General features: G+C 44.8%; 1 protein-coding gene and 1 long non-coding RNA gene across 3 annotated transcripts in view; one reads left to right on the top strand and one right to left on the bottom strand.

The window, feature by feature from the left end:
• Positions 1-1,527: 1,527 nt before the first annotated feature.
• Positions 1,528-5,961, bottom strand: LOC137142007 (uncharacterized). Its single transcript, XR_010916817.1, has 2 exons — positions 5,829-5,961; positions 1,528-1,897 (listed from the first exon to the last, which is right to left on the bottom strand). It is a non-coding gene; the product is annotated as an uncharacterized lncRNA (long non-coding RNA).
• The window catches only part of TMEM65 (transmembrane protein 65), a 41,459-nt gene continuing 32,372 nt past the window's right edge, over positions 4,428-13,514 (top strand). The window contains exon 1 of one of the 2 annotated variants that reach the window (XM_067531154.1): positions 4,428-5,961. In XM_067531154.1, the coding sequence (XP_067387255.1) occupies positions 5,625-5,961 (337 nt within the window). In that variant the 5' untranslated portion in view covers positions 4,428-5,624. The remainder of the gene's footprint in view (positions 5,962-13,514) is intronic. The other variant, XM_067531162.1, reaches the window with a different exon arrangement.

Here is a 13,514-nt window from a genome sequence, read left to right as displayed (position 1 = left end):
ATATGTACACATCAAGGCCTTGATTCTGCAATTTGTTGTATATGCTGGGTTCTGTGCAGATGCAGCAGTCTGTCCATACAAAACTAATTGCAGGATTGGTGCCCAAGTTTGTTAAATGAGCAAGGTTCTCTTTCGGCATGTGATGTAAAGGAGACAGTTGTGCATGCCTCACCAGAAGAATTTTAATTATTTTCATAATGTGCAGTTTCCTGCAAGCTAGATGTACACTTAAGTTTAAAATACCAAAAACCGCAATAGAAATTCTATTATATTTACAGACAATTCAGTAGTAAACCAGAAAAATGTACACAATACATAACTTCAAGTTATGGTGCTATAAACTGTTTTACAGTTGTTATAGTTTAGGATCTCAGTCTCTCCTCACCTAAAATGTCTTATATTTATCTACAGTAGGCAGGGAAACCATGTTAACACCCAAGAATTAAGTTCTTTGGAAGTGTAGTCAGCACCATCCAGATTACTTCTGCTCAAAATAGAAGGCCCTACAAACTTCTGGGTGGGGCTAGGAGAAGCCAAGAAGAGGAACCAAGCCTCTAATCCTGTCCTGTCCCACTCCCTGGTCAGTCTCAAAAGGAGCACTTCTTTTAGGTGTACCTATAAGAGTTGTCTACGTGTCCACAGCTGTAGTATTTTTGCACTGGCATTCTCTGGAAGTCTTTTTGCACTGTTACACTTTAAAATAGTCTTCAGACCTTTTCCCAGTGATGAAAGGTAAGTTACCGATACTGCTCTCAGTTCTCATTTGCTTCTTACATAAACACTTTTTTCTACATTTTAGACCTGAACACTAATTTTTTCAGCTGCATTATTTTAAATAATCTCCAAGAGTTATGCCAACTGTTGTGTAAGCCAACTTCCATTGCTTTGGTCATTCCTTGTTATGAGAATTAAACTAGCAGCAAGGAAAAAAAAACAAAAACAAAAACTAGACTTCGATTTTCAAAAGGCTGTGAGAATACTTACTTTTGTAGCAAGCTCACAGATCTTGCTGAAGTCTCAAAGGTTAATCAGAGTTACTGTACAACACATGCTGTATCAGGTTAAAATAAGGTCTGATTAATTAGTGTCAGCTTGGTAGAGACTTCAGTTTCACTTTCTCTAACTAAAAGTAATAGCAATGAAAGAAGGAGAAGGCCTATTAGATCATCTGGTCTATCTCTTGACAGTGCAGGATTATTCCCTTCAATGTTTTTATACTGAATTTATCCTATGCAGTTTTGGATGGAACCACTGCTATTCCCTTAAGATACTCTACAGTTTACTATACTTTCTAACTTTGAGCTCTAACTTGTTATTCAACTGAAGATTTGTTTTCTTAATGTTATAACTAGCTAAATCCCCTTGACCTCTCTTTTGCCTCCTGGAGTGGTGTTTATATATATCAAATACCTTTAGGCTGTTACATCTATCTCCTTAAGATCCCAATCCTGCATGAGTTCCACAATTGAACCTCCATTCATTTCACTGAGTTGCTACACAGAGATCCACCTGTGTGGCTCTTTCCAGTATCAGGGCCTTAGATTCTGAGCTCCTTCTGAGAGGAGCAGTCAATTCTTGAACGTTTGGAAAGCAGCAACAACATTTGAGCTCTGTCACAGCCTGCCCAACCACGATAAATAATAATTGCAGGAAAGCTTGTGCAATAATGTGAGTTTTGCAACACACTGAAAAAAGAACTGAGCCCCAAATCTAATCTTCTCTGGTAGGTCATTCTATAGTCAGGTGTTCTTGATGGAGAATTCCTTATGTCTGGCTCTCAAGTCTCCGCTCTTAATGGTCACTTCTCCAAAGAAGTCTTGTTGGCTGAGAAAATCCTTCTAGTTCTCTGATAACTCTGTCCTCTAAATTCTCAATTTCTTTACAAATTAAAGATGGCCTAGAAGAAACAAAGGGTTAGGAGTTAAGTTTCCTGGGTTTGTTTGGTTCTCCCACTTACCAGCTCTATGATAGTAGCCTCTCTTCCCCGTCTATTTCCTTATCTCTAAAATGGAGACAGAATTTGCCTCAGAAGGGTGTCATGATTCAGGACCTAATCCTACAATTAAATCTAGATCCCTGCACCTATAGGAAGTACTGTCATATTCCTGGAGTTCCTTCCAGGTAGAGGAGTCTGACTGCAAGGAACTCATTGTAGAATCAGGGCCTTAGGGCATGTTTCCATTACAAAGTTAAGCGTGGTCTTTGTGCAAGGTGGCTGGGAGGGGTGGGGGCATGGTGAGTTGTGGCCATAAGAAAACACAGGAATCCCAGGGCCACCTTACCTTAACACTGCTGGTAGTAGTTGCCCTGGGTTTGAAGATTTGCAGCAGCCTGGGCTTCTTGTCCCACTCCCAGCTGGGACTGGGAACCAGCTGCCTGGGCTTTTGCTTGAAAAAAGCTGACTTTTTTTTGACAACTTTCTAGTGTAGACCAGGCCTAAGTCAACGTAACAGGTAAGTTAGATCGGTGGAAGGGACCTGGTGGTGTACGTGAATGCATACATTATTAGGTCGACATAAGGCAACTTCCATCGACCCAAGGCTGTAGTGTAAACCAGGTATTAGTTAGCATAGCTTGTTGGTAAATGTTTTGTTCCCATGAACATGAGAAATGAATAAAAATGGTGAAAAATGTCAATTCTTCTTCAAAAGTTCTTAGGATTTTGACACCCCCCCCCCCCCCCCATTGAAACTTTCAGGGTTTTTTACAACTTTTTTCTTTTTTTTTTTTAAACTGAAATTTTTCAAGTTTTCACTTGCTTGGAAACCCCTATTTCCCCCACTGACCCTCAGAAAAATTGATGTAATAGGGACATTTCCTGTGGAAACATCCAGTTTGGAGAAAAAGCTATTTTTGGTTGAGAAACATTTTAACAAGTTTTTTTACCAGTTTTATTAATTAGTTAATATGAATTAAGCTCTATATGTGCAAAATGTTGATTTCATCATAACCCACCAGATAGCTATGCTTTTAATAAGGCTCCACAGACACTAAAACTGTGCCCAGACTATCATTTAAAAACTTAATTTTTTTTGATCCAGGAATAAGAGTAGGGAGAATGGATTATGGAAGAGTGATAGTGCTTCAAAACCAGTACTAGGTGGCTTCCTAATAACATGTTTAACTGGAAATACAAGCCACCACCCAGCTTTCTCTCTGTTGTTTGACTTAATAGACTGAAAATTATAAGCATCATATATAAGAAACCTCACTTAGTATGACGTCTTTGTCTCAGAACTTTGTTAATTCTCTGCAGCTGTTGGGCTGGAAAGGAAAATGCAGTTTGTGCATTTGCTGTCATGTGCTTCTAACATCTCTCCCCACCAAATGGATGGGGAGAGGAGGAGGGGCCTGGGTTCACATGCTCTCCCCAGAAAAACAGCAGCAGACATCTATGCTGCAGAAATCATCTGGACTTGCTTCCACCTTCTTTTATTCCTTCAATTAAAAGAACCAACAACAAAACATAGAACTTCATAAATAAATTAATCCCTTGTAGCAGAGGTGCTTGAGGTCCTGCAATTAAAATGTAAAAACCAATGATGGCAACAACTAGTTGTTTTTTTTTTTTTTTTTTAAACAACCTAAAAACTGCTGGGTTGCCAATGGTCAGGGACTGGACAATTCTGACTATGGATTTAGGCCTGGCAGTTTGTTTGCAAATAAATTAATTCCCAGGACAATAAAAATACCAGATTGCATGTTGGTATATTTAAGTAGCTTCCCAATCCCTTTAAAACTTTGATACATAATTGTCCTAAACCTAAAATGTCTGGTTGAAAAAGATTGCACTCTAGGATCATATGGGATAGTCTATGCTCATTTTTTAAAACTAATTAATACATATTACTGCAACACCCAATAACAAACCTTTGTGTCTGTAAAAGAGCAATTGTTTTGTTTAACTTAAAAACAATTCCCTTGCAGTGCTTGCCATCCAAATGTTACAGCCTTGTCCTGAGTGTGGGAGGGGTGGAGGAGAGCAGAAGAGGGATGAAGAAACCAAAAACCAAAGTGAAAGTTTGTTTTGACTGTCTAAACTGATAGGGTATTGGTTAGCTGATGTTTGTAACATGTTTTGATTAAGTATATCATATCAATGTTCAGCTATTATTTGATTTAATTTATTAGTAATAAAAGGAAAGAACACCTTTTTAAAAAATCTGCTTTTTAGCTGACCGTTTTAGTTACAAAGAAGACATACTTCTGAGATGATTCATGCTTGCTAAATAGCACGGCTTAGCTTTGGGATGAGCAGCAGCCACGTGTTCAAGCCTAAACCTGATACACCCTCTCGCTCTGTGTAATCTATAGAAAATAGACAGGTCAGCTCCCTGAGCTGCAGGAGATGCTTACTTCCAGAAACGAGCTCTGCAGACCCCCTCCCTCAGGGAGAAAGAGGCAGACCCCCATGAGCATGCCGCATTCTTCCCCTTTCCCTCCCCCGGGGCAGCATACACATCAGGCACCAGCCCTCTGCGTGTGTCAGGGCCCTGCCAGCCCCACAAATCTGCCCACTAAAAGCGATGCGAGTCCCTGGCGCCCAATTCCGACAGCGGAGATGACTCCATCCAGGCTAGGTGACACTCTGGTACCAGTTCCGGGACACAGTCACGCGGGATCATGGCTCCAAGGGGCCCTAAAGCGCTCTAGGCGGGCCACACGCTCCGTGGTTTATTGGCCGGACAGACGCAACCGAGCTCCGCATCAAAGCTCGCCAGGCCCAAAGGCCCTTTACCAAAGCCCAGCGCCCACGGACTTGAATCAGCGCCGCCCCTGACACACCCGGCCTGCCCGGCGCTTCGCCGCAGCAGCAGCGGGACGCTCCCTCCCCCAGCAGGGCCGGGAAACAACACCGCGGGCAGCGCCCAGCCTAGGCTGTCCAGGAGAGGGCGGGGGTGGAACCGGCCCCTCCCCGGCTCCTCGCGGGGTCCCGAACCCGGACAGCCAGCAGCGCTGCGACCGGAGGGGACGGAGCAAGGCGGAGAGGCGGCCCCGGGGGTGCTGAGCACGGCGGGAGGCACCCCCTCTTCGCGCTCCACAGACAGGCCTGGGGCCGGACACACGTACACAGCCGGGGGCAGGGCCGGCTCCCAAGTCCCGAAGCTGTCCGTCCGTCCGCCCGCCCGCCGCGCCGGGCTGGGTAGGGAGGGGCGCCTCACGCCCGCCCCGCCGTGTGTGTCACTCAGGCAGCGGCCGGGCGCCTGCGCGGAGCCGCCCCCTCGGATCAGGGGCTGCCCGCCGAGCCGCAGGCGTTTGCCGCCGCCCCGCGTCTGTGTGCGGCGTGGAGCGGCGGGGAGTTCCCTTCCCTTCCCATTGCAGCCGCCCTCGGTTCGGGGGCCGCAGGATGGTGCCGCTGCCAGGAGCCTCCGTGGGGCGGCGCAGGGAGCCGTGACTGACTCGCCCTTCCCTCGCCCGGGGAGGGGGGGAAAAGAGAGCGAGCGAGCGAAGCCGCCTCTTCCCCGGCCGGCCGGCAGCCCAGGAGCAGCGCGTCCCTCTCCCCAGCCTCGCTCACCGGCAGAGGAAGGAGCCGAGCGCGGCCGCTTGTTCCCGGCGCCCGGGCTGTGCCCTGGATGGTGCCCGGGCGGGGATTGTAGCTCCCTAGCGCCGCTCCCTGCCTGCTCATGTCGGCGTGGCTGAGCCGGGCGGCGCTGCTGCTGGGGCGGCCGGGGGGCTCCGTCGCCACCCCCTTCTGCCTGGGCTCCTGGCGGGCCCCCCGCTGCTGCTGCCGCCGCCGCCAGCTGGGCACCCTGCGCGGCGGCTCCGAGGGGCGGGTCCTCCCCCCGGCCTCGTCTTCCCCGGCCTCGGGACGGGCGCTGGGCACCCACCCCAAGAAGGAGCCGATGGAGGCGCTGAACACGGCGCAGGGCGCCCGCGACTTCATCTACAGCCTGCACTCCACCGAGCGGAGCTGCCTGCTGCGGGAGCTGCACCGCTTCGAGTCCATCGCCATCGCGCAAGGTGAGCGGCGGGGGCGCTGGCTGCCGGGGGGCCTGCGGCTCCTTCCCGCGCCGGGGCCCAGCCTTGCCTCGCCGGCCCCTGCTACCCTCCCTCCGGCTCGGGGCGTGTCCCGTTACGCCCTGCGCCCCGCGGGCCGCTCCGCCTTGCTCCCCTTGGCCGCCGCCACACTGCCCTCCGCTAACGTCGTCCTGTAAAGGGCGCGCACCCGGGCCGCGTCCTGCCAATGTCCCCTGCGCCTTGCTCTGCAGCTGCGTTAGCCACGGGGGCCAGGCTGGCCCCACAGTCGCTAGTGCTTTGTAACGGGGGCCGGTGACACTCAGCCAGCCCCCAAAGTAAGTGACAGGGAAAGGGTTCCCCATGCTTGCCTGGGCTTCCAGCCAGGTGTCCGAGCAGCTGGGCTCGGGTGGGTGGGTGGGGCTGTGCGGGGGACTTTGGCGAGCTAGCTGCTCTGTGAGTGAAATGAGTTCAGCACAGGGCCCAGAGCTACCCACGGAAAGTTTTCCGTTAAAGACAGAAAAAAAAGTAGGAACACGCATAGTGGAATGATTCCTTGCTTGCCTAGCTCTGTACCTTGAAGAATAAAACATATTTTGGGTGGAGCAAGTTGTGTTTGAAGCGCTTTAGAAACAGGTGGGAGAGGCTCTCCAGAAGGTGTTAGGAAGGAGAAGGATGCAGGAGACTGCCCCAGTAGACAAAATCTGTGAATAACCTGAAAACTGTCCAGCATCAAATTGGGAGAGGGTATAGTGAAATCTGTATGAAAGTATACTGGGCATTGATCAGATTAATACTAGCCTCAAGTTGTTGGTAAAGGACAGCGGGGAGAAAAAGCAAACTTTTTACCATATTAGAAAAAACAAATTTAAAAGAAAGAGAAGCAGAAAACAAAGTATTAAAAATAGGGCTTGCTATATCATTCTAGACAGAATGGTCTATTTTGAGCTTTTTAAAGTGTGCTATTTAGAGATTTGGCATGTCAGATTTTAGGGAAGCATCTGGGAACTCCACGAAAAAAGATGGATATAAAATGACAGACTGTGGAGAAAAGAAATGAAATGATTCCAAATAACCCTTTCACACTAGGGCCTTGCCAGCATAAGTGCTAGTGTAGACAACATTTTTGTAGCTCACAGGTGTGAAAAAACACCCTCCTGAGCAACATAAGTTCTGCTGGCATAAGCACTTATGTAGCCGTGTTATGTCGGACATAATAAATCCACCTGAACTGAGTGGCTGTAGCTATGTCAGCAGGAGAGTGTCTCCCACTGACATAGCACTGTCTACACAAGTGCTTATGCTGGCAAAATCTATGTTGTTTGGGGAACACACCCCCAAATGACAAAAGTTTTGCTGGCATAAGTGCTAGTGTGGATAAGGCCTAGGTATTCAAATTGCATGAATTTTCTGGATGTTGGCATAATTTATTGATTCAGGGAAGCATTGAGGTCTGAGCTAGTAAGAATTCTGCCTTTCTTCCCTCTTCTGCATTAGGCCAATTCAATCCCTAAAAAGCAATAAAGTAAGTAGGAGACTCAAGTAAAATGTCACTTCAAAAAAGTGTACTAATGATATATAATCTCTTTGTAGATATATAAATAAAAGGTAAATTTTTCTTTGTTGTGCAGTAACATTGCATTAGAACAATGCCCTCTGCCTTCAGCACCTTGAAAGACCTATATCTTGGCAATTCTTTGGCAGCATAATCTTTGTGTTTGTCAAAGCAGCTAGTTCATAAGCTTCCAAAGATGCCATGCAGGTGGCCACTTTTTAAATTTTTCGCTCAGTTTTATTCTCGAAACTTGATGTAACGCTAAAAACCAAACAGAAAACCTGTTAAGCGAAGTACTAAATTTGAAATTCTGACTCTTATTATTTAACATTGGATGTCATAAAATAAAAATGATTATTACAAATATTCTTGATATAACTTATTAAAGAAATCAACTCACTTTTGAGGGTCGGTTTCTATGACTTTGGTAGTACAGTAGAACATCAGAATTACAAACACCTCGGGAATGGAGGTTGTTTATATCTGAACAAAAGGTTATGGTTGTTCTTTCAAACATTGACTTAATACAGCTTTGAAACTTCACTGTGTAGAAGAAAAATACTGCTTTTAACCATCTTAATTTAAATGAAAGCACAGAAACAGTTTCCTTACTTTGTCAAATCCTTTTTAACTTTCTCTCATTTTTTTAGTGGTTTACATTTAACACAGTACTATGCTGTATAGTATTTGTTTTTTTGGTCTCTGCTGCCTGATTGTGTACTTCCGGTTCCAAATGAGGTGTGTGTCAGTTCATAACTCTGGTGTTCGTAACTCTGATGTTCTACTGTACTGTAATATATGTCCTTGGAAAGGGCACTTTTATAGCCTGTAGATGTACAGTGCAAGTCACAAGGAAGCATTGCAGTAAATGGAAAAGAGCTACAACATTCAGCACTAGAAGCATTGTTTAACTGAAGAAATAATGTGTTTTTATGTAAATGTGTAAATGAATGCTATCTTTATAGGATACTTTTCTGTATGATAGTAATCTTTCAAAATGTCACTGGTTTTCTTTGTGAATATCACTTGAGAGAATTCAGTGTTTTCGTGGCGCTTTACTGTTAGCTTTTGGCAAAGCAATATATGAGGTGCACATAGCTGTATTCTTTTAGTTGCGAAAGCAAGTTAGTCAGTGATTAAATAAGACAGGAAGAAATGTGATTTTTTTTATTTCAACATAATGTTTGAAGATTGATACAGAGATAAACAGATTGCATTAAGTAGTTTGTTAATTTATTGCTAGTTACTGTATGGTGGCCTTCCTCTATTACTACGTTTCTATAAAATCCTTACTATGTATCTCAGTTAACTTAGTATTTAGAAAACTAAACAGGAGCAAAACAGTCAGGTCATATGAATCTTTATTGTATTTGAATTAACGATGACTTCTTGTTTGTTCTAGATCTGTACAATTAAAAGGCTTTCTTACACTCTGGGCACTCATAAAGTTAGTTTAAAAGCACAATTAACATGAACAGACGACTCAGCAGGCATCTCACATAGTATGAATAAAAACTAAATGGACCCATCCTCAGTGAACATTAGCCCTCAAATAGCATTTGTCTCCAAAAATCCCCCTAAAATGTTTTGGAGTCTCCCCTGAAGGTCTACATGTCTAGGCTGTTTTGGGTCAGTGTGGGGTGTATTCCAGAGGAAAGGGGCCCTCATGCAGAATGCCCTGCCAACTTGCTGAGAGGGATCTGGCTCCACTGATGACTTTAGCAATGTGGCATGTAGAGCGAGGCAATCACTTAAGTAGGCAGCCTCAAGTCATTTAGGGATATAATCCACAGGCAGCCAGGACAGATCTTGGAGCACTGAGGGAATAATCTCACAATGGGGTGCTCCACCTACTGAGTAGGCTGCCACATTTTGCATTAATTTTAGCTTCCCACTGGATTTAAAATGCAGCCCCAAGTAGAGCATAGTCTAGTCTCGAGGTGACAGAAGTACAAATTATGGTTGCAAGGTCAGCATTGAAAAGAGAATGATGTAATGTGGGAGAAAGGGTGCAAGTGATCCTAGCTATTGAAAGGTTATTGGAGATCATTGAGAATCTAACTTGATTCCACGTGGAGAAGATACCCTCAAAGGATCTGTCTGTACAGCAAAGAAAAAGCCTGTACTGGCCAACTTAGGCTTGGGCTACAGGACTGTTTCATTGCTGTGTAGACTTTTGGGCTTGGGTTGGAGCCTGGGCTGTAGGAACTCGTGGGCTGGGAAGGTCCCAGAGCTCGGGCTCCAGCCTGAGCCCGGAAATCTGCACAGTAATGAAACAATCCCTCAGCCTGAGCTCCACAAGCCTGAGTTGGCTGGCACAGGCCAGCTGTGGGTTTTCCTTTGCCGTGTTGACGTACTCTTTGAGGAACAGTTATTTTCACCACATCTTCCAATATCTTTCTCTGATCTTCCAACATCACCTTTATTTTTTATTTGGATTGAGCCTGCTGTTTAGCAACCTGAATTTGGTAATGTTGTGCATTGGGTCTGGTTTCTTGTTGCACAGCAAGACACTAAGGAATTGACTGGCTGGAGCCATATTGGAATTCATCTGTTTGTATTGCTTTGGGGTCAACTTTTTGTTAAAAGGCTACTAGAAATTCAGCCTTTGACATTTCTGTTTAACTTGCCATGCTTGCTGCAACTAACAAACTTTCTTCTCCTTGATAAGAAAATGATAAAAGGTTTGCACAGTTCTGTGACCGTATACTCCTTAAGCTTGGTTCATGTCTGTGGTCTTCTGATGTATCCTGAGGCTTCAGCTCTTGACACAATACACCTTTATGGAAGAGGAGTCTTGTATGTGACCTTTTTGACCAAGAATTCCTAGTTAGGGTAGGTTTTTGACTCTCTTCCTTCCCTACCTCTTCTGTGCCTAGCAGATCTCTCATTAGTTAGGGGAGACTGTAAGCAGTCGGGAGACTCGTTTATATCAAGAACCAAAGAGGGCCTGTTCCCCAACTAATTACCAAGAAGAATATAGATCCATCTGTTACCAGATTTGCCTGTCACCTTGGGGGTACGTTCATTTATTAAGGTTACTTTCCTGGAGGGGGTTGTAATTCTATTAATGTACTACTTGTGTTTGTATATGGAGCTTTTATTTCTTCCTTCTGCAAGTCCCCTCCCAATGGAGCTAGCCTGCTGGACCAAAGTTTCCCAGGGTTGGGTTCCTCCAGCCTCAGACTGAAATAAACACCCACATGTACACACACCCACCCACACACACACACACTAACAGGGCATGTCTGAGTGGACCAGGTTTATCAGCACTCACAGCTGACCCCTTATTTGTCCCTGAACTCAGCAGGCTGGGTTGAACAGCACTTTCTAGCTGCCACCCTTATATGCCCATGGACTCCAGAGGCGGGGCAGAGCAGCACTGCCAAGCTGCCATCCTTATATGCCTTATATTCCCAGTGGAACAGATGCAGCTTTTGGATCCAGGCATCAGAACAAAGGTTTGAACTTGGGTAGGGGTTTTTGTAGGGAAGAAACAATGGTTCAAGGGAGAACACTAGGTTTGTTTATGGGTAAATGATGACTCAAGGGAGTATACCAGAATCATTTTGTTTATGCTGGACAATAGGAACTGATCATTCCTGGCTATGGGCAGTGTTCCTTCCAGGTAGCTCTCAATGCAATCAGGCAGATTCAGTGTTTTGGATATCAGTAAAAGGCTCTATGACTAGAATTGGTCTGATAACTGCTGAGGTGGGTATGTATAGGTGTGGGTTCATTAACATCTGGAGCAGAGATCTCCCATCATGGTGTGCTTCCCTGCTTTGCTGATCCCAGAGTTCAGTGTGGTCCCTGCCTTGAAGCTTGATTCTCCATTCAGTATGCTAATAGAGATGTTTCCTTGTTCCATCTTCGATGTAGATGAGGCTAGGGGAGTTGCCTTAATCCTGTCACCCTTGTTTGGAGGGGTTTTGGTGTGTCCCCCGCTGCCTTTTTATTGCTTTTGGTAAATCCGTCTCTGATTGGTTCTGGTTCAAGCAGAGGCTGGTGGGGGTGTGTGTGTTAGGGTTCAAGTGAGTGAGACAGTAGGGGTTTTGTGCCCTGGTTCCCCAAGAACACAGAGCTGACCGGTAACACGTCTACCAACTGCCTTGCAGCTAGATATGGCACGACATTTTGCCTGCAGCTTTCGCTAATAGCAGAGGCTGAAGAATAACCCACCTGTTTGTCACTGCTGCTGCGCTGAAGAACAATTGTCAGATAGATAAGCCAGAGCCACTGTCCTTAAGATTTAGAAGCCACCAATCCTAACAGTTAGGTGAGCCTGTGGAAAATCAGGGATGTGCTGAGTTTATAGGATAATTCCTTAGGATGCATTCCAAACATAACTGATTTGTTTTATGGTAAGTGTTAGTTGGAGAACTCTTGGTGCCTCCAGCTTCCTGTTGCCAAAGTGGATCCTAGGGGCTGTTTTCTTTTCCCAATCCTACTGATTGATTTACATTGGTTGATGTTATCAGGCCTATCTAGAAAAGGGCTGGAAATGTACTTTAAAAACAAAACAAAAAACAAAATGGAACTTCTCCTTTATACTTTTAGTCCTCTGTCAGAAAGTCTGTGTGCTTGGCAGTGCCCAAACAATAGTTCTGAAGGGAGCAGCATAGAGGAACCTCTCACAGGAGCAGTGGAGGGAGAGCATCTAGCTCTGGGTGGGAGGACTAGGAGGAGGAGAAAAGTATGGAACTGGATTTTTAGGGAGTGTTTTCAGGAGAATATTGTACTTTACTATAAGTCTTGCCAGCTGAGGTGGAATACTTTTTTTTTTAAGCGCTCCATATTAAAATGTTGATAGTACATCACTACATAGTGTGCTGTATCTACAACAACAACAATTTAATTTTTTTTGCTTGTAACGCAGATTTTCTTTGCAAGTTGTTCTTAAGCAGAAAAGCTTGAGGATTATGTCTCAGAGCTTCCATTCTTCCTGGAAAATACACAGTTTGTAAATGTCATGCCTGTACCTTGCAAACATCATGCTAAAGTCACACAGATGGAGTGGGCTTGCATCATATATTGAGTGCTTCCTCCCTCTTTATAACCATAAAATCACCAAATGGTGGGATTGACAAATTCCTCTTTTTTCTGTTTTGAATATATCAGAAATGCTTCCAGTTTTGCTTTATTTTCTGGGTAGAAAGTGGTGCCCCAATAAGCTTTGCTGAGCAGTGGGACAGAGTTAATTCCTCCTCCCTGCCTCTTCCCTTTTGAACACGATCAGAGGAGGAAGGTATTGCTGATACTACAGTAGTGGAAAAACTTATCGCTAGTGTTGAAAATGACTTTACACAGAGATTCATTTACACGTCTACATTTCCTTCTATGTAACAAAACTATCTTCTGATGAAAATTAAGAAATGACTGTAGAAAGAATATTTGTTTTCAGTGAAAAGATTATTACATTCAGGTTTTCTGTTTTGTTTGGTCAAACTTACATTTCTTAAGTGACTTTCATGAAAACATCTCAGAGCAGTGTACAAAGTCTATCAAGGCCAATGGATTGAGTGCCGCTCTTTGGCTCAGTGATCACCTACGTGATTCTGTGGGGATTGTTTCTTCTGCAAAATAAGCTTCCTTATAATGAGTGGGGTGTGGGACTAAGGGTGTGTGCATATTCTGGGTGGACTAGTTGGTCTACTGTGGGGAACATTTCTGCCAGTGTGATATTGCAGATAAGGTTGAAGCTGAAGGGAAGATTTTCTGGCAACCCTTTATGGCTATTGTATATATGTATAGGTGGATTTTGAGCTGTGCATAGATGGAACCATCTGCTTTCTGGCTTAGTCTTATATAAATTGTGCTTGCCCAAGGAAGATACTTTTTTTTCCCCCCCAATGGGAGAATAAAATGAATAGTTTCATCATTGTTTTGATAAATAGTGATTGTACAGATTTTTGTGTTGCCAAACATTTGTAACAGTTTTGCAAGGGTAGGCGGCTTTGACCAGTGCAAACAGTTCTAATGCAATGTGACAGCAAGCTATTTC

This window comes from Emydura macquarii, unplaced genomic scaffold, assembly GCF_026122565.2.
Source record: "Emydura macquarii macquarii isolate MOO-44397 ecotype Brisbane River unplaced genomic scaffold, CSIRO-AGI_Emac_v2 contig_369, whole genome shotgun sequence".
Taxonomy (NCBI): Eukaryota; Metazoa; Chordata; order Testudines; family Chelidae; genus Emydura; species Emydura macquarii.
The sequence above is the reverse complement of the archived record's forward strand: the minus strand, read 5'-3'. Positions and strand labels throughout refer to the sequence as shown.